General features: G+C 42.6%; 1 protein-coding gene across 1 annotated transcript; it reads right to left on the bottom strand.

Moving 5' to 3' along the window:
• Positions 1 to 1,069: 1,069 nt before the first annotated feature.
• On the bottom strand, positions 1,070 to 20,619 carry NIM1K (NIM1 serine/threonine protein kinase). Its single transcript, XM_004388446.1, has 3 exons — positions 20,331 to 20,619; positions 4,207 to 4,475; positions 1,070 to 1,819 (listed from the first exon to the last, which is right to left on the bottom strand). Exons 1-3 carry the CDS (start codon positions 20,617 to 20,619, stop codon positions 1,070 to 1,072), a joined length of 1,308 nt encoding a protein of 435 aa, XP_004388503.1.
• Between the last annotated feature and the right edge of the window lie 655 nt (positions 20,620 to 21,274).

Raw genomic sequence — 21,274 nt, 5'->3', positions numbered from 1 at the left:
TTTTCACATCAAAGATTCTGCTTCTAAGTATGGCTGGCATTTGCCTTTCTGCCAACCCCACAGCACCTTCCTACAGAATCAAAGACTTTTTTCAAATTTATAATCCCTGACAGGGCTGGATGACCCAGTAAGCAAGGTACACACAGGCTTACTTGTGCTTGCTTATTAATCTGTAGTGAACAATTTCACATAGGTTTCACCACATCAATTGTTCACCACAGATTAATAAGTAAGTGCAAGGTAAGCCTGTGCTTACCTTGCCTATTGGACAATCTGCCCCTGTCCCTGGACAGACACCTGAGATGTGTTTCATAAGGCTAGTCAAAGGCCCTACAGGATTGAACACCAGTCACTTGTAGCAGTGGCCAACTTGATAATGTACCTTTGTTTTGGCTTTCCCTCTTCCCGTTTCTCTCCCTGTCCCTCACTCCTGCTTTCTGGGATCACTTTCCAAATAAACTTCTCTACATGGAAGCCTTTATCTTAGGCTCTGTTTTGGGGGAACCGAGTCTCAAACCTCCTAGCTGCCTAGAATGCTCTTGACCTGCTTTTCAATAGTGACTCCTGCTTCTCATTCAGATCTCGGACTGCCATCTACTTTCTAACGATCTACTCCAAAGTCGAAAGCCTATTAATATCAGATCACCCTTTTTTAATTCTCTGCATACAATTTATCATCAATTTTTTCTTTTAAAAAAGATGTGTGTGTGTGTGTATAATCTGCTGATGTCTTTTGCACTAGAACATCCTGCACACGAGAGGAAGAACCTGGCTTATCTTATTCTTTGCTGTTTCCCCAGAACCTTAAACAGTGCCTGCCACATAGTGGGCACTGAATAAATATTTGTTGATTAAATGAATGAATTCCAGATTTTGAGAGAAAGACAAGGTCCCAAATCAAGCTAAAATCTGAGCTAATGTACTTTTGGAAAAAAAGAAAATGCATAGCTCAAAGGCATCCATTTAAGTTTATTTAAAAATTACAAAAATGTCTTCACTCAAGTTGTCTGTGAAAAAATTTAAAAGCAGCAACAATGATTTTGGTTAATTACCAGCAGTCTAATGCAATTTATAAAATTGAACAAAATTTGGACGTGTGTCTTATACCTCTGTAGACACGGGACCCTTTCTTTAGGTCCCTTTCTTTAGGGTCTGGAAGTATCATTATTGGGACACTTTCCAATGCCTTTTTTCTTTGGACTCTATGTAAAATGATTCGATAGATCCCTGTGATTGAACTTCGAGCATCTCTTCCTTGGTTATTTCGAATATGCACTTCTGTAATACCCAAGTGTTCTAAAGTGCTTTTGACCTCATTTTCTTCTTCTTTGAGGGTGCTGGTTTCTGACAAATGTTTCGGATCCAGTTGGAAGGGTTCCAAAGGGATGGGGTATGGTACCCCTTGCATCCATTCATTGTTCATGATGTGGTCAATCCCATACCTCTCTGTGGGTATTGGCTGAAGGACTCCTCGGATGAGCCGGTGGCAGGGCTCCGACACATGCAGAGGCATGCTGTACGTGCCCTCGAGGATGCTCTTCTTCAGTTTGGCCACTGTCTCTGCCCGAAACGGCATGGTGCCAGTCACCATAAAGTACAGAAGCACCCCCAAGGCCCAGATGTCCACGTAAATGCCAACATAGTGCTCATCTTGGAAAAGTTCAGGGGCAGCATAGGGAGGAGACCCACAGAAAGTGTTCAGCATTTCACCTTTTTTACTTACTGTGCTGAATCCAAAATCGCCCACCTTCACACAAGTATTACTAGTATAGAATACATTTTCTGCCTTTAGATCTCGATGAATAATTTGGTTTTCATGCTGTGAAGGAAGACATAAGCGAAGAGTTACCATTTTCTAAGTAAAATACTAAAAGCAAAAAATTCATCAGTTGCTCTGAGACAGTGAGGTGATGTAATAACAGAAACTCAGTGGAGATCAACATAGATCATGTCAGCAAACCTTTAGAGTAGCCCTGTCATAACCTTTAGCCAAATGCAACACCCCTACCCACAAAGCAGATCAAAGGTTCTATTCTTCCACGGGGTGAGGGCTGGAGCCTGTTGCACACATGTGGACTCAGGAATTAGTGCCAGAAATAAGAACGGGATCTTATGAAATTACATGTTCCAAAACACAATGAAACAGTCATCCTTAGTGTTTCTGGCTGAGTGATCTCTTGACTGAGGCCAAGAACAGGAAGGCTTGGAGCCCTCCCTTGACTTTTCAACCATGCTCCTTTGGGTGGCCACCTTTATCCTTACAGAATTCAGTAGAGGAGACAAGACTGTATTTGGCAAGGTTCTAACAACAGGTCCCACTGTGGGTTGTGAGCTGCATGCCTTATCCCCATCCCGCCACTTGCATTCTGGATCTAGACAGAAGATCTTTTGAGAATCCTTGACCTATTTAATCTCAAGGGCTCTGGGAAATGGTTGAATGTTACTTTTCCCAGTGAGCTTCCTGGGGTGAAAATCCAGGCTTTGGAGCCTGATAGTTTGGTTAATTCTAGGTTCAACTATGCCAGCTGTGTAATGTGAGTGTCAGTTTCTTCCTTTTAAATGGGGACATTGACAACCACCTCACAAGGCTGCTATGAGAACTGTAGATGATGCTGTATCTACAGTGCTCAGCATAGTACTGGCACATAGTCTATGATTCACCCTCTTTTCAGAGAGCTGGGAGGAATGGCAGGGTGTAGAGCTTCAGAGGACTCATGTCTGCACCCTCTACTGCTAGATTCTCTTCTGCTCTCCCACCAGATTTATTTTCCAAGTAGAATGTGGAAGATTCTTTGCCTATCAGTTCTATTGCTTGGTATGGGCCTGGCCCGGGGAAAGGTCACCCACAGCACTTGTTAAAAACTCTTTGCCATCAAGACAATTCTGACTCATAGTGATCCTATAGGACAGAGTAGAACTGCCCCATAGGGTTTCCAAAGCTGTAATCTTTATGGAAGCAGACTGCCACATCTTCTCCCCTTCCACCCAGCACAGGACCATTTAAATGACAACTGGTGGTACCATAGGTCTGAAACACCCACCACCACCTCGGACTCCTCTCTCTTGCTCACTTCTTTTTCCTCCCCCATCTCCTCCTTACTGCTATTTTGGGTCCTCTAGGTCACTAATGGAAACCCTGGTGGTGTAGTGGTTAAGAGCTCCAGCTGCTAACCAAAAGGTTGGCAGTTCAAATCCAGCAGGTACTCCTTAGAAACTCTATGGGGCAGTTCTACTCTGTCCTATAGGGTCGCTATGAGTCGGAATTGACTCGATGGAAACAGGTTTTGTTTGTTTGTTTGTTTTAAATTACTAATTCTCCTGCTGGTGGATCTTTGGCCAGAAGATCACTGGCCCCAGTTCTTGCCTCTCGGAGGAGTGAACTAAAAACAGCCTCTCAACTAATTTAGACCCCAGACAAGTGTCTCTTTTCTGCCAGTTCGACAGACCAGTAGGACTGAGATCTGGGTACAGAGAGAGGCCAAAACTTTTATGCCAACAGGTGGTAGTCAGGTCTACAGTTCAAGTTCCTCCTGTGTGCCCAGCAATATGGCCAGCAATAGAGAGGGCACAAAAGAATCAGTTCTTAGAGGAACTAAGGCGTCTGCTTAAGAGTCCAGATTTGCCTAAAGAAATAATCAGAGAACTAAAATAAGAATGACATAATCAAGTGTTAATCTGCTGGGCAGACAGGCAGTAAGAGCTAGAGGAGTTCACCAAAGGCAACAAAGATCAATGTGAGCTGATGTGGGATTGAAGAAAGTTCCAGAGAGGGAGACAGAACTGAGCTGGGTCATGAAATATGGGTACGGTTTGGAATGTGAGAAGAGATTAGAGGGGAGAGGACATCCTAGACACAGTTAGAAAGGCAAGGCCAGGAAGCAGAGAAGAGCCAGCTGTCCTGGTAGTAGATTAGGTTCCAGAAATGAGTGTGTTTAGGGAGTGGGTGATGTTCATCCTGGCTTCTCAGAGGGCCTCCTGCCAACCTCCCCAGAAGTTAGGAGGCTGCTGTGTAAGTGGAGATCTCTGGACATTGCTTCAGAGGCAACCAGCACCATCCTAGCCAGACTTGTGACTCTCATAGAGGGACTACTGTCTGCCCTTGCAGGACTAAAGCCATCTGGAATGCTTAAATGATGGTAACCTAAAGCCCCACACTCCCAATGGTGGAGTGGGGGCAGGACTTTCATTCCTGGGGCCCCTCCTCACCATGTGCTTCACAGCGGACACGATCTGGGAGAAGATGAGCTTGCTTTCTGGTTCTGACATCTTCCCTTCAGTGCTAATTTTCCCAAAGAGCTCCCCGCCCCCTGCATACTCCATCACCAAGTGGAGCTTGGATAGGGTCTCCACAACTTCATAAAGGCGGATGATGTTGGGATGGTGCAGTTTTTCCATGCTGGAGATTTCTCGAGATAGTAACCTTTGCGTTTTCTGGTCTAATTTGGTCTTGTCCAGGATCTTAACGGCCACTTTTTCTGGAAGGAGAAAAAAAAAAGTCAAAGGTTATGCCAGAGATCATAGGAGCATAGGTTATTTAGGACAGAAAAGGATCTAGATCAGCCCCTCTATTTTACAGGCACAGAGGTTAAGTGGCTTTCCTCAGCTCACAGAGCTCAGAAACAGTAATGACAGACAGCAATTCTTGAGTTCACGGTCAGTGACCTTTCCTTTGACCAGTCTGAGTCTTCCACACGCAGGTTTTGATGCCAACTCCTGACTCCAAAGGGAGGTTTAGTGTTTGATGATGCCTATCTAGCTTTCAGGATGAAGTTGAAACTCCTTTGCTTAACCCAGAGAGCCCTTCTTTATCAGACATAGTCCATCTCTTCAGCATCAACTTCCATCATTTCCATCCACAGTCCCCACGTCCACATGCACCCTTCAGTCCAACCGTTACAGAACTTTTTGCTCTTCCTTAGAAAGGCCCTGAACATTCATGCCTGAGAACCTTTCCTCTACCTTCTCCCTATCACTCTTTCCCTGTTCTTCTGATGATCCTTCAAGGTAAGCCTCAGAGTTAACTCCTTCCAGGAAGCCTTCTAACACTTGACCTTGTTTGATCATGACGTCCAAATTCTGTGTATCCAACGTAGGGAGCCCTGGTGGCACAGTGGTTAAGAGTTTGGCTGCTAACCAGTAGGTTAGCAGTTCAAATTCACCAGCGGCGCCTTGGAAACCCTAAGGGGAAGTTCTACTCTGTCCTATAGGGTTGCTATGAGTCAGAATCGACTCGACAGCAATGGGTTTAGATCTTCAATGCACTGTAATCCCAGCACAAATCCCTGGTTTGTCTCCCCCTCGTACATCCTTTCCTGTGTGGACTTTGTTTTATTTGATTTTGTTAGTATCTGGCACGTAATATAACAGTACATGACACACCAGAACACAGGGCTTAAGGAATGTTAGTGAGGACATGAGGAAATGAGCCCTGCAATATGCTGCTGGTAGAGGATTAAAATGGTCCAACTCTTCTGGGTTGTAGTTTGGAATTATGTATCGAAAGCCTTAAAAATGGTCATACCCTTTGACCCAGCCATTTCACTTTTAGCAATTAATCTTAAGAAAATACTCTTATACATGTACAAGGATGTATGCATAAGAAAGTTACTGTGAGGACAAATGTCATATTATCTTACTTATATGAAATATCTAGAATAGGCAAATATATAGTGATCAAAGTTTATCAGTGGTTGCCAGGATGAGAGGGAGGGGAAAAGGGGGAAACATTGTTTAGGAAGCACTGAGTTTCTGTTTATGGTGATGAAAAATGTGGCAGTGGATGCTGGTGGTAGGTACACAGCATGATTATTGTAATTAGTGTCACTAAACTGTACACATGAAAAATTTCTGTTTTGGCAAATGTGTTATATATATCTTTACAATTAAAAAATTTTTTTTCAAAATAAAACATAAAAGATTACTGTGACACTAGAAAGAGCTCACAGGTCCAGCAAGAGGGGCTGTTAATGTAAAGTGTGGTACATCTCTCTAATGGCACATCATGCAGCTATCAAAAATGACAATGCTGATCTTTATTTATTGATATAAAAAGATGTTCAACATATAACAAGTGAGGAAAAATACAAGTACACATTTTCATAGAAAAAAATCTGGCAGGATATTCACCAAAACGTTTAGAATCATTCTCTAATCAGGGGGTCATATATCAGTTCCCTTTTTTTATATTACTTGTCTGTATTTTCTGTTTTTTCTGTAATGAAATAGACTAATTGTGTAAGAAAAATGGCTAATATTTGAAAACGAATGAATCTCTACTCCAAAGTAAAACTTTTTTACTCCAAAGTAAAACTCATTTTTTGGTTCCAACTGGGCCGGACTTTCTATTGGATAAAGAAGAATTTACCAGGCAAGTAGACAGGGAGAAAAGAATTGCAGGGTCCATGTTTAGCCTACTTGTAAAACAACTACTTTGAAGAACTTTGGCACAGTGGTTATTAGCATGAAAATAGGTGCCACTAGTTTAAAGTAGGGACAGTGGTAGGTCGGTGGTAGAATTCTCACCTTCCATGCCAGAGACCCAGGTTTGATTCCCAGCCAACGTACCTCATGTGCAGCCACCACCCTTCTGTCAATGGAGGCTTGCTTGTTGCTAATATGCTGAATAGGTTTCAGTGGAGCTTCCAGACTAAGACAGACTAGGAAGAATGGCCTGGCGATCTACCTCCAAAAAAATTAGCCAATGAAAACCTTATGGATCATAACTGTCCAATCCCGTTGGGCATGGGGTCGCCGTGAGTCACAGGCTGACTCAAAGAAAGCGGCGAACAGCAACAGTTTAAAATGGGCATCTTATCTGTATATTAAAGCAGGCCCATTAGAGGTTCTGGAGTGGATTCACAAGTGTCTGATCTGGCCAGCACTTCCTCTAATGAAAGCAATATTGAGCACTGAGGAGGCAAAGCATAAAGAAGCAGAACAACGTATGCATACGCATGTTCATTGCAGCATTATTCACAATAGCAAAAAGATGGAAACGACCTAAGTGCCCATCAACAAATGAATGGATAAACAAATTATGGTATATATATACACAATGGAACTCTATGCAATGATAAAGAACAATGATGAATCCATGAAACATCTCACAACATGGATGTATCTGGAGGGCATTATGCTGAGTGAAATAAGTCAATCACAAAAAGACAAATATTGTATGAGACCACTATTATAAAAACTCAAGAAAAGGTTTACACACAGGAAAAAAAAACAACACTTTGATTGTTACAAGGGAGGGGAGGGATGGGGAGAGGAAATCACTAACTAGACAGTAGACAAGTGTCAAATTTGGTGAAGGGAAAGACAACATACAACATAGGGGAAATCAACACAACTTGATCAAAGTCAGAGAAGCTTCACAGAGACATCCAAACGTCTTGAGAGATCGAGTTGCTGGGCCTGAGGGCCGGGGACCATGGTCTCGGGAGACACCTAGGTCAACTGGCATAACATAGTTCATAAAGAAAATGTTCTACAGCCTACTTTGCTGAGTAGTGTCTGGGTCTTAAAAGCTTGCAAGCAGCCATCTAAGATACATCTATTGGTCCCATCCCATCTGGAGCAAAGGAGAATGAACAAAACCAAAGACACAAGGAAAATACTAGTCCAAAGGACTAATGGACCACATGAACCACAGCCTCCACTAGCCTGAGTCCAGAAGAACTAGATGGTGCCCAGCTACCACCACCTACCGCTCTGACAGGAATCACGATAGAGGGTCCTGGACAGAGTAGAAGAAAAATGTAGAATGAAATTCAAATTCACAAAAGAAAGACCAGACTTGCTGGTGTGACAGAGACTGGAGGAACCTCCTAGACTGTGGCCCCCGGAGACGCTGCTAACTTGAGTTGAAGCCACTCCTGAAGCCCACTTTTCAGGTAAAGATTAGACAGGCCTAGCCCTGGTGGCACAGTGATTAAGAGCTTGGCTGCTAACCAAAATGCTGGCAGTTCGAATCCACCAGCTGCTCTTTGGAAACCCTATGGGGCAGTTGTACTCTGTCCTATAGGGTCCGACAGCAACGGGTATAAAACAAACAATAACACACGTGAGGAACATGCTTCTTAGTTCAATCAGGTATACGAGACCAAATGGGCAACTCCTGCCCAAAGGCAGGACAAGAAGGCAGGAAGGAACAGCAAAACTGGATGAAGGGACATGGGGAACCCAGGGTAGAAAGGAGGAGAGTGCTGACACATTGTGGAAATTGCAACCAATGTCACAAAACAATTTGTGTATAAATTTTTGAATGAGAAAATAATTTGCACCATAAACTTTCACCTAAAGCACAATAGAATTAAAATAAATAAATAAATAAAAGAAGCACAACACTCAGGGTTGAATAATTGAGCTGGCAGTCCACCCCAGAAAATGGACCTCCAACTTCAATCCTTCAGGTCTTTTTGGGCCCCCTCTTTTCTACTTTTTAATTTTTAGGATTAAGATTCTCTTCAGGCTGTTTACCTGAAGTTTTGTGTAGCCCCTTGGGTGATCTGTTATTTTAAGTGCTAAAGTAATGAACCACCCCCCAGCTCCCCATCTTGTAGAAAGCCTGTAGAATAATCCATTGCTTCTCCTCGGCTCTCCCCATCCGCGACTCGGACATCTATTAAGGTATTTATCACCCTCTGCAGCTCCTCTCCTCCCTGTGGCAATGGAACACCATTCTACACATTGTGAGGGTTCAATAATCGTGTGGGGTACAGCGTTCAGGTTGCTGTTACAAACCTCCCTTTAGCATAATCCTGGGTGGTGCAAACAGTTAACACCCTCAGCTACTAACCGAAAGGCGTAAGGTTGGAGTCTACCCAGAGGGGCCTCAGAAGAAAGGCCTGGCCATCTGTTTCTGAAAAATCAGCCACTGGGGCACAGTTCTACTCTGACACATATGGGGCTGCCATGGGTTGCAACTGATTCCACAGCGACTGGTTTTTAATCTTATTTTAATTTTATGGGATGCTTAGCTAAGGCTTCCCTCGCAGTGCCAGGAATCGAGTGAGGAATCGAGAGAGTGACTGCTTCCTTAAATTCTGCGTTTTAGGCACTTCGTTTGCCTCACTCTAGTCCTGACCCCTTTCCTCCACTTTGTGCTAAATTAGATTATAGACATGCCTCAAAGCATAAATACATAATCATTTAAAAATCTTAAAAGCCCTGTCACTAGGTGGTAGGAACTGCACTTCTGTGAAGGACTTGGTCTCTAAATCCATTCTTTCTAAAAATGTTCAGGGAGCACATGCTATGCGCCAGGCATTCAAAAAGACAGATCTTGTCTCTACAGTCCAGGAAGGGAGACAGAATTTGAAAAAAACATTCTTGCAAGTGTGGTAAGCACTAGGAAGGGGTATGGACGGGAGAACGGGACAGTCTCCTGGAGTAAGGACACTTAAGTTGTGCCCAGGAGGTGAGGAGGGAGGCCCAAGACTTGGCCGTGGGAGTGGCACGTGCGCCAGGCCAGTGAAACTAACATTGTGTTTGAGGACCTGAAAGGAACCCACGATGCTGGGGACAAGGAATGAGGAGGATTGGCCCTAAATCAGCCCGGGCACTAGGCAGGAGTCAAATAATCGACAGCCTTGGATGTTGTTTTAGGAAATGTGGCCTTTATTTTTAGGGCAGTGGGAAAACATTATAAGATTTTAAGGCAGAGTGTCTTAATCTGATTTCCATTTCAGAAAGGGCACTGTAGCTGCAGCATGAGAAATGGAGAGAAAGGGAGCAAGCCTGAGGGCAAGGCGTTGGCTTAGGTGGTGACTATAGCAATCCCAGAGAGAGGGGACTCTCTTGGTGGTGGCAGGGAAGACAGAGGGAAGTAGACAGATTTAAGAGGTACACTTCTTCTCTCTCCGAATCTGGTGAGGAGTCTGCCACACATCTTACCTAGTGGGTAACACATTCCTCAAACCGCCCCATAGAGTTTCCAGTGAGTGGTTGGTAGATTGGAACTGCTGACGTTTTGGTTAGCAGTCGAACGCTTAACCACTGGCACCACCAGGGCTCCTTCCTCAAACTAGGACTTGCAAACTCGTCTAAGGGCCAGGGTAGTAACAGCGAAGGAGCGTTGTTGTAAGAAAATAAGGAGCAGTGGGGACTGTCTCTCTGCCTGGAACTCCCTTTCCCCTGTGTCCTATAAAACTTCTTCTCATACCTCAAGACCCAACACAAGCCTTTCCTGATCAACACACTCTTTCTTCCCTCAGGCACCTTCTGCTGTGCTCTGTGACATCGCTTATCAACTGTTTACTGTCTGCGTCCATGCCACGACTGCAAGTTCCTATAAGGCAAGAACTGTATCTTAACTCATTTCTGTAAGGTTCAGAACAAAGTCTGTGCTCAGGAGTTGCTTATTATATTGGAAAACAAACAAACAAAAAAAAAAAGAATGAGTGAACAAATGAATAAATAAATTGGGAGAGAGGAAGACAGAGTCTTAGAAACTTGAGACCAGGGTACAGGGAGGAAGCTAAGACCAGGAAAGAAAAGGTCAGCAACAGAGAAAAGGACAGGCACACACTGTCTATCACTTTTATTTGTGACAACAGATGGGACATAAAATATTCAGAAGCCGAGTGCGTCATCTCTTTTAAGAAATTTCTAAGCAAGTCTAAAAGGGGACTTGATGGCTCTCAGCCTTCCCTATTAGCTTGCAGGACCTGAGAGAAGCTATTATATAGCTGTTCGCTATTAAAAGAAACTCCAGTCACCAGAGGCCTATATCCGAGCCTTCTTTCCAGGGATCCAGAGCAGCTGGTGCCTTTCTTTACTACTGTCTTGGGAGCTGTCTCTGGCCCTGGAAGCCTCTGCTTTCCTGGGAATCTCCTTAATTATTTTACCCAGACTATTCATGTTTCCTAGAAATTCTGATGGCAAGTAGGCTTTATATGCGGACGGTACTTGTACAAATCTCTATCCACACTACATACTCTGACGTGGCCTGGCAATGGGACAAGGTACTTGAAATTCCCAGCAAGGCTTTCTAGTCCACTCACTGATAAGACTCCTTGCTCCTTCAGAGGTAAAGATTTTAGAGGGATATTCGTCCTTTGTCTCCACTCCAGTCAGCTCAGAATGGGCGAGTAACCTCTCTGCTTTTCACAAACCACTGTCTCTAAGTCTTGATTGCTGCCCTCCTCCACCAGGTTCCATTCCCCACTCCCCGAACTGCCATTCTCTTTATTCATCTCCTCACATCAATCTGCTTCTCGCTTTTCACATCTCATTTCCTTTCATTCTCACATTCCCACTCTTTCCTTGACCTGGGGGCTCACTAAAGAGTAGAACCCCAGAACAGAGGTGAGGCATGGTTCTAGGACTAGGCCATTGTGAGCCTACAAGGACATAAAGTCTGAGATTCACTTTTCTGTTGCATTAGCCTAATGTGTTCATTTACCTGCCATTATGTTTCCTGGCTTCTTAAATCATTTGTTGAACTGATTTTTCCACAGTCTTGCTTTTGGCTTTCCTGCCCTCTTTTACACATAGTGTCTCATAATCAGAGGACGACATTGTCCCTATTGATAATAGGGCTACTCTGTGGCAGGTCAGAAGGAGGAGAACATATCAATGAGTATATGCAAGACACCAATCTGCACAGCAGGAAAATGCCATGTTCTCCAAAACTCAAGGGACTAGTCTCAAGTTAATTTTGTAATATAACACCTAAGAAGACTTTGGAACTCGAGAAGAAAATCACTATATGAATTACAATTGTTATTGTTATTCCTTTTTCTTCTGTCCTGATCATATAATAGCTTGTCTACAGAAGTAGGAACTTTCTTGCTCCTGGCTTGTGGAGGAGATTTCTCAGCTTAGCTGGTTATGGTCTCTAGTGGACATGTCCGTCAATTTGCTGCTCTCCCTACTCTCCCTTCTCAGAGACATGGACCTCAGGCTCTGCTAACAGGGTAGCGGACAACATGATTCTAAGGGCTACAGTTAACTTGAGAAGGGAGTGTCTTGACTCAAAGACATCATTGGCTGGCCAGTGAGCATTCATATTCTCTCTCTTTACAATCTGAACTGAAGTAGAATTAAACTAGTGGGATAGAGACAGGCAATAAAGCTAAGAGATAATGTAGCTGCTGTACTGGCAACAACCATTCTTGGCCACGTGCCTTCTGATAATTAAGCAGAGAAAGCCACTCTGCAGAAAGAAATAGGAAGATGGAACAGATTCATCAAGGGAAGTAGAACCATGTGGCTCCAGAGAAAAAGAAGGAGCTAAAAGGAGTAACGTCTTGAGATCTGGCTCTACTTCCTTGCTGTGGGTCCACAGAAGGACAACCAGGAAGTAGACTGCAAGAAGAGCTGTGCTTCTTCTCTGAGTCTTGGTTACATATTCCTTATCGTTCCCTGATTGTTTCTTGTTTCCTCAACTCTGAGACATTTTGAGGGCAAGACTCCTTGGGATTATTGCTGAAAAGGCGAAGTACAGCATGAACGCTGGCTGGAATCTAGCTGAGTCTGGTGCTGGAGAAGGCAGCAGTACCCATGTTGTTTAGCTAGCCAAAGATGGAGTGTGAAAGAATTGTCTCCCCCACACTGCACTACTCCCCTGCCAAAATCCTAATGTAGCCTGGTGAAGTAAAATGAAAGCTGAGTTCTAATCCTGTCTCTGCCATGGCCTAGGAGAGCCACTTCTGGGCCTCCATTCTCTCCCTTGTAAAATATGGAAGGACTAGATGAGGTCATTGTTTCCAAAGTGGAACCAAAGTGGAACTCATGGGTCACAAGATGATTTTAGTGCATGGAAACAGCCTTAAATAACACTGAATCACAGCATAAAACTGTTACTTCCATTTCAGTTCTTCAATTCTCCTAATTAAGGCAAAGAGAAAGTCTCAGATGATTGTTGGTATGTTTTTTAAATTACTTTCTGTTACTTGGTGATTTTCGTTTAAAAATGTTTGTAGTTTGTTTGCATTGCATTTACTTTTACCATTACCTTCTATTTACAGCAAGCGATACTGATTTTTAATTATTGTCTTAATATTAAATTTCCTTTTGAAGTAAACTTTAAGTAAAAATTAAAGTTGTACCAATGATAAAAAAAAGAAAAAAAAAACAAATCCATTGCCGTCGCGTTGATTCCGACTCATAACAACCTTATCGGACAGAGTAGAACCGCTCCATAGGATTTCTAAGGAGCGCCTGGTGGATTCAAACTGCTGACCTTTTTGGTTAGCAGCCATAGCTCTTAACCACTACGCCACCAGGGTTTCCATACCAATGATAGCCACCATTTATTGAGTGGCTACTATGTGCCATGTACTCCACATAAGTTATTTCTAATTTTTCCAACAATTCTAAGATAAGAATCAGTATCTCTATTTTATAGCTGAGGTGACTGTGAACCAAAAAGGTAAAGTAATATGCACAAAGGCAGATACCTAGTAAGTTACTGAATGAGGATTTGAAGCCAGATTTGTATGATTCCAGAGTCCATGCTATTTCCACTATACCACCCTGCTTCCTCTCTACTAGAATCTAACATCTGGACTCACACTCCTATGAAACAGTTCAGCGTTGGCCCCATCCAGTAGCCTGTGCTCAGACTTTAGCCTCTGTAACCACTCTACAGCACTGGACACTCCTTTCAGAGTTCCTCTCCTGGTTTGGCTTCATCCACTTCCTCCTCTACCCTTCCTAATGATGTCTTCTGTCTCAATGGCCCTCATCTCCCTACATGTTCTGTTATTTTTTTGTCTTTCATTCTTGCTCTATACCATTGAAAAGCAACATCTGTCCCAATTAGATTTGAGCTACAGATCTGAAACTAATTTTACAAGTAAAGATTCAAATGCTGCCCCTTTAATGTGGCACTACATATTAAAATTTTTAAATGCATGCCCTCTCTCCAAGATAACTGACTTCTAGGAAAAAAATCATACTAGTAGGCAAAGAAATATGGAAAAGGGTATTCTCTGTAGCATTATAAATCACAGCAACAATTTAGAAATAACCCAAGTATTAATCAATAGGGCTATGTTAAAGAATTTATATTACAGCTCTTTAATACTATGTTCTCTTTAAAAGATGAAAGTATCTAGATACATTGACATTGAAAAATAGCTTTATGTACGGACATTTAAAACTGTATTGACAATGAAAAATCATACGGTTCAGGGAGCAAGAGTGAACGACACCTACTGATCAAAATTCTAATGACATTCTTTACTGAAATGAAAAAACTAGTCACCAACTTTTTATGGAAAGGAAAGAGGCTCCAAATAGCCAAAGCAATCTTGAAGAACAACGGAATAGGAGGCCTCACACTTTCTGATCTCAAAACATACTATACAGGTACAGTAATCAAAACAACCTGGTGCTGGTTCAAAAATAAGACACAGACCAATGGAATAGAATTGAGAACCCAGAAATAAATCCATCCATGGACAACTGATTTTTTTTTTTTTTTACTTTTTATTTTTTTTTTTTTTTATTGTACTTTAGATGAAGGTATACAGAACAAATAGTTTCTCATTAAACAGTATACACATTGTTCTATGATAGTGGTTAACAACCCCATGACATGTCAATACTGTCCCTTCTCAACCTTGGGTTCCCTATTACCAGCTTTCCTGTCCCCTCCTGCCTTCTAGGTCTTGTCCCTGGACTGTTGTGCCCCAGTGGTCTCATTTTGTTTTATGGGGCTGTTTAATCTTTGGCTGAATGGTGAACCTCGGGAGTGACTTCATTACTGAGCTAAAAGCGTGTCCAGGAGCCATACTCTCGGAGTTTCTCCAGTCTCTGTCAGGCTAGTAAATCTGGTCTTTCTCTGCGAGTTAGAATTTTTTTCTACATTTTTCTCCAGCTCTGTCCGGGATCCTCTGTTGTGATCTCAGTCACAGCAGTCAGTGGTGGTAGCTGGGCACCACCTAGCTGTACTGGACTCAGTCTGGTGGAGGCTGTGGTAGGTTGTGGTCCATTAGTCCTTTGGACTAATCTTTTCCTTGTATGTTTTCTTCATTCTCCCTTGGTCCCGAAGGGATGAGACCAGTACTGCTCACAGGCCATTAAGACCCCAGATGCTACTCACTGAAGTAGAATGTAGAACATTTTCTTTATTATAAACTATGTTATGACAATTGAGCTAGATGTTCCCCGAGACCACAGTCCCCACAGCCCTCCGCCCAGCAATTCAGTCCCTCAGGGAGTTTGGATGTATCTATTGAGCTTCCATGACCTTTCCTTGTACAAGTTGTGCTGGCTTCCCCAGTATTGTGTACTTTCTTACCCTTCACCAAAGTTACCACTTATTTATTGTCTATTTAGTATTTCCCCCTCCCACCCCTCCTATCCCTCATAACCAACAAAGATTGTTTCTTTTTGTGTGTAAACTTTTTCATGAGTTTTTATATACAGGTCTCATACAATATTTGTCCTTTGTCATTGACTTATTTCACTCCAACTGATTTTTGACAAGAGATCAAAGTCCATTCAATGGGGAAGAAACAGTCTCTTCAACAAATGGTGCTGGCAAAACGGTATATCCACATGAAGTAAAATAAAACAGGACCTATACCTCACACTGCATGCAAAAACTAACTCAAAATGGATCAAAGACCTAAATGTTAAAGCTAAAACTATAAAGTTCTTGGGAGAAAACACGGGGGCAAAACTACGGGACCTAATTTTTCTTAAAGATAGATTATCAAATACAACTAAAAATACACGAAAAGCAGAAGACAAATTAGATAACTGGGACCTCATAAAAATGAAATACTTTGCTCATCAGAAGACTTTCTCAAAAGAGTAAAAAGACAACCTATAGACTGGGAAAAAGTCTCCAGGGATGATGTATCCGATAGGGGTCTAATATCCAAAATATATCTAAAACTTCTACAACTCAACAACAAAAAGACAAATAACTCAGTTAGAAAATGGGCAAAGGACATGAACAGAACTTCACCAAAGAGGACATTCAAGCAGCCAACAAACACATGAAAAGATGCTCTCAGTCATTAGCCATTACAGAAATGCAAATCAAAACTACAATGAGCTATAACCTCATGCCTGTTTAAAAAAACCCAGAAAACAACAAATGTTGGCGAGGATGTGGGGAGATTGGAACCCTAATCTACTGCTGGTGGGAAGGTAAAATGGTGCAACTGCTGTGGAAAACAGTATGGCAATTCCTCAAAAAATCAGAAATAGAACTACCTTATGATCCAGCAACTCCACTCCTAGGTATATACCCTAGGGATTTAACAGAAGTGACCTGAACAGACATATGCACCCCTATGTTCACTGCAGCACTATTCACAATAGCAAAAAGATGGAAACAACCCATCAATGGATGAATGGATAAACAAATATGGTACATACACACAATGGAATATTATGCATCCATAAAGAAAAATGAGCTCCTGAAACATCTTGCAATGTGGATGAACTTAGAGGACATTATGCTAAGCAAAATAAGTCAATCACAAAAGGACAAATATTGTATGAATTCGCTTTTATGAAACGACAAGAAGAGGTACATATACAGAGACCAATGTTCATTGGTGGTTACTGGACTGGTGATGGGGAAGATAGGGAATCATTCTCTAGATAGTAGTCACTTATTGTTTATGGTGATGGGAAAGGCAGCACAATACTGGCTTGACTAATGTAACTGATGCCACTAAGTCATACAGAAGAAAAAGGATATATTGATAAATGCTATGTTATATATAGAATGAACAAATCTGTTTTGGAAGAAGTAGAGCCACAATGCTCATTAGAAGCAAGGATGGCAAGACTTCATCTCACATACTTTGGGCATGTTATCAGGAGGGACCAGTCCCGGGAGAAGGACATCATGCTTGGTAAAGTAGAGGGTTAGTGAAAAAGAGGAAGATCCTAAATGAGATGGATTGACACAGTGGCTGCAACAATGGGCTCAAGCATAGCAATGATTGTGAGGATGGCGCAGGACCGGGGAATGTTTTTTTCTGTTGTACACAGGGTCAGTATGAGTTGGAACCGATTCAATGGCACCTGACAATAAAAACAACATGTTATATATAATATTGTTCATAAAGTTTATGTTCTACATCCTAGTTTGGTGAGCAGCATCTGGAGTTTTAAAGCTTGAGAGCAGCCATCTAAGATACAACTATTCATCTCTATTTGTCTGGAACAAAAAGGAAAGAAGGAAACCCAAGAATCAGAGAAGGAACTGGTCTACAAGACTAATTGTCTCCGTGAACCACAGCCTCCTCTACCTTGAGACCAGAAGAACTAGATAACTACCCGGCTACCAATATCAAATGTCCTGATCAGGGTCACAGCAGATGGATACTGATAGAAAGGGAGAAAAATGTGGAACAGAACTTCAAATTCTCAAAGAACCCAGGCTTATTGGGCCTTATGAGATTGGAGGAATCCCCAAGACTATTGCTCTGAGATACTCTTTAAACTTTGAACAGAAACTATTCCCTGAAGTCATGTTTTAACTAAATAGCAGGTTAACTAAAAAAGTAAAGAATGAGTACTGCGAGTACTTGAGTACTATGCTCATTTAAAAATTAACTATATGAGACCAAATGGTCGTCAGTTACTCTAAACCATGGATGAGAATGATGGGGCAGTGGGGGAGCAGTGAGATGAAGTTAATGGGACTGGAATAACTATAACGGAAATAATGAGAATGTTGACACAATGTGAAAAATGTAACCAATGTTAGTGAACAATACGTGTAGAAATTGTTGAACAGGAACCTATTTTGCTGTGTATACTTTCACCAAAAATACAATAAAATATTTTTTTAAAAAACAGTGAATGATAGATACCATTGGCATACTCAAAACCACACCATATATACATATGCTTGTGTATACATAAAAGGTCACTCAGAATGTAAACCAGTAATTATTCAGGGGGTGTTGTATTTAGGGAATGATATTTTGACTTTCTCCATTGTATCCTTCCATATTGTTGAATGTCCTGTTGTTGTTCTTAGGTTCTATCAAGTCAGTTCCAACTCACAGAGACCCCATGAACAACAGAACGAAACACTGCCCAGTCCTGGCACCATCCTCACAATCGTTTCTATGTTTGAGCCCATTGTTGCAGCCACTGTGTCAATCCATCTCAGTTAGGGTTTTTCTCTTTTTCACTGGCCCCCTACTTTACCAAGCATGATGTCCTTCTCCAGGGACTGGTCCCTCCTGACAACATGTCCAAAGCATGTAAGACAAAGTCTCACATCCTCCCTTGTAAGGGATGAATGTCTTACAGATGCAATTACTTTTATAAGTTTCCCATTTTGGAAAAAATAGAAATCTGCCTTCATGTTGCTACATTCTGAATGCATAATTCTTAAAATAAGACTTGAAAAGGCCATTTTCATTTTGAATGGAAAAGAAGGAGGAGGAGGGAGCAAAAATACAGCATTTTTATTTTTACTGAATTGGTGCAAGACGTTGCTCATCATTCTTCTCTACCATCTCCCTAGGTGATTGCCATATACTTCCATGAGCACTTCATTGCAACTCTGATATGACCTCATGCCCATGCCCTTGACCTGTGCATCCAACTGCCTGGTAGACAGCTTCTTCTGGATGTCAAAGTTTTCACTCATAATTTTCCCTTCCAAATGTGCTTTTTCTTAATATTTTTCTATTTCTATTAAAGCCATCAATGTTCTTCCAGTCTGCATAGTCAAGTCTCAGCTTCATATTCATTGCCTTCTTCCACCATCAGTTCCACTTCCAGTGAGTTACACCAACTCTACAGATTCTCCCCTTCAGCTCTGCCCAGCTCCCCTTTTTATCTTGACTGTACCATCCTAGCTCAGGGTCTTCTCCATCTGACTGGACTATCACAGTAACTTTCTGACACTTCTCTACCTCCTGCATCTCTCTTCCCAAACTTCATTCTTGCCCCTATAGGATTCATCTTCCAAAAGCCCTGCTCTAATTGCAAAAATCCTGATAATCCTTTTGTTTTTTTCTTCTAAATTCTGTTTATTTTGTTGTTGGTGAGAATATACCCACAGCAAAACATACACCAATTCAACAGTTTCTACATGTACAATTTAGTGACATTGATTACATTCTTCGAGTTGTGCAACCATTCTGAACCTCTATTTCTGAGTTGTTCCTCATTAACATAAACTCATTGCTCTCTAAGCTTTCTGTCTAATCTTTTGAGTTGCTGTTGTCAATTTGATCCCATATAGATAGATCTTAAGAGAGCATAATGCTTAAGGCAGACCTATTTTACTACTTAAGCTAAACTATTGTTCGGTCTTAAGATGACTTCAGGAGACAGTTTTGGTTCAAGGTTTAACGATCGTCTCAGGGCAATACTTTCAAGGTTTTATCCAGGCTCCATGGCTCCAGAAAGTCTAGAGTTGATGAGAATTTTAAATTCTGTTCCGCATTTTCTCCCTTTTGATCAGAATTCTTCTATGGAATCTTTGCTCAAAATGTTCAGTAATGGTAGCCAGGCACCATCCAGTTTTTCTGGTCTCATGGCAAAGGAGACAGTTGTTCATGGGGGCAATTAGCCACATATTCCATATCATCCTCCTATTCCTGACTCTCCAACTGTTGTGCCTTGGATGGCCACTTGCAAGGTTTTAAAACCCCAAGCAACGAACTAAGAGGTAGAACAGAAGCACTAAACACATTATTAGGCCAATTAACCGGAATGTCCCATGAAACCATGACCCTAACCCTCCAAACCAAGGAATCAAATCCCAGGAGGTGTCTGGTTGTACATAAGCCTGATGATTGTTCATTACTAAGGAAAACACTCCAAGCTCCTTAGGGCAAAATGCTCAAAGTCCACCATGATTTAGCCTCAATTTAGCTTTCCAGCCCTTTCTTCCACAATCCCCTCATATTTAGGGAAACTGTACTATATATCATTTTCTCATCTTCATGCTTTTGCTCACCTTCTCCTTCTAACTAACCCTCCTCTCTCCTAGAATCACTGCCACCCAAAATCCTATCCCTCTTTGAGGTCCAGCTCAAATTCTATCCCTACTTAAAGTTTCCATAATATTCCTAAGGTTAGTTTCTCTCCTTCCTTAAAACCCATAACTGACTCTTCCAGTTACTAACTCTGTAGCATTGGGCAAGCCACGCTTAACTTCTTTGAGTCTCAGTTTCCCTGTCTGTAAAGTGGAAATAAAAATATTGACATCACACCATCACTGTGAAAATTAACTGAGATACTAACAAAGAATCTGGCATAGGGCTGGCACATAGCAAGGGCTCAGCCAATGACATTCCCTTCCTTGGTCCCAGCCTTCTAACTCCGCTCCTAAACCAGGTCCCAATGCCATGGGGGGTGATTCTTGGGAAGTCAGATCCTACCTTTGGTTAGGGAGTGTATCCCGAGCTTTACTTGGGAAAAGTTTCCACTTCCAATTTCCCCTCGGATTCGGTAGAAGCCAATCCGTTTCCCCAGAGTGATCTCTCTCACCACCTTCTCATCTTGGGACATGTCCTGCGTCAGCTTCTCGAAGGGAGTCAGCTGGCGGGGCTGCCCCGCCTCCTCCTTGCTGCACTCCGTCTGACAGTCACTTTCCACGCTGTCCCGCCGATCCCACCTGGCGCAGTGGGGGTTCACCAGGCTTCCTCCATTCGCATACACTGCCGTCATCGTCCACCGCAGGCTCACGTCTCCATCTCAGCAGAGGCGCCGGTCAAGGGCAGGGTGGGGAGGAGTGGAAGGGGGCCAGCGGGTGGGAGATGGGCGCTGGGGATTGCCAGAGCCCAGGGTCCTTGAGAGCAACCTCAGCCTCAGGGCTTCAGTCAGAGGAAGGCAGAGGCAAACTTGGCAGCAGTCTGCCCAGCCAAGCGAAGCACTGCTCACCTCACTCGAGACATCTCACACCTTCCCGCGTGGTGAACTTCCAGCCTTTCACCGACTGCACAGTGCGGCACATCCAGCTACCAAGAGCCACTTCCCTGATTAGTCTCCAGGAACTTTCCGGCTGCTCATGGGGTCTGACACTCTGCAGCGGGTGGCTGTGTCCCAGGACAAAGGCTCCAGTTCACTATTTCCTTTGATGGCCAGGGACTCTTTCATTCTGCTGTGTGAAAAGCCAGTGGAGGCCTGTGGGTTCCTGCTGCTGGTGCTTATCTCTAATCTTCTTCATTTCCAGCTTCTCTTGCTGTCAAACCACAGGGCTCCAGCGATATAGAAATCTGGACCCCAGGAAAGAAGAAACTTGCAAATCAGCCTTCTGGTCACACGGGCAGCCAGAGAAGGATTAAATCCCAGCAATGTCACTTTAGCTGGCCTTTATTTAGAT

Source organism: Trichechus manatus, unplaced genomic scaffold (genome assembly GCF_000243295.1).
Source record: "Trichechus manatus latirostris isolate Lorelei unplaced genomic scaffold, TriManLat1.0 scaffold00212, whole genome shotgun sequence".
Classification (NCBI taxonomy): Eukaryota; Metazoa; Chordata; class Mammalia; order Sirenia; family Trichechidae; genus Trichechus; species Trichechus manatus.
Note: the sequence above shows the minus strand (reverse complement) of the source record. Positions and strands in the feature narration are given on the sequence as shown.

Bases quoted from the DNA above. Each gene is read 5' to 3' on its own strand.
- NIM1K (XM_004388446.1), bottom strand. From the start codon at position 20,619: ATGACGGCAGTGTATGCGAATGGAGGAAGCCTGGTGAACCCCCACTGC. The intron at 4,476-20,330 runs GTAGGATCTGAC...TTCTCCTTCCAG, and splicing joins GATACACTCCCTAACCAAAG to AAAAAGTGGCCGTTAAGATC. The intron at 1,820-4,206 runs GTGAGGAGGGGC...CTTCCTTCACAG, and splicing joins TGTCCGCTGTGAAGCACATG to CATGAAAACCAAATTATTCA.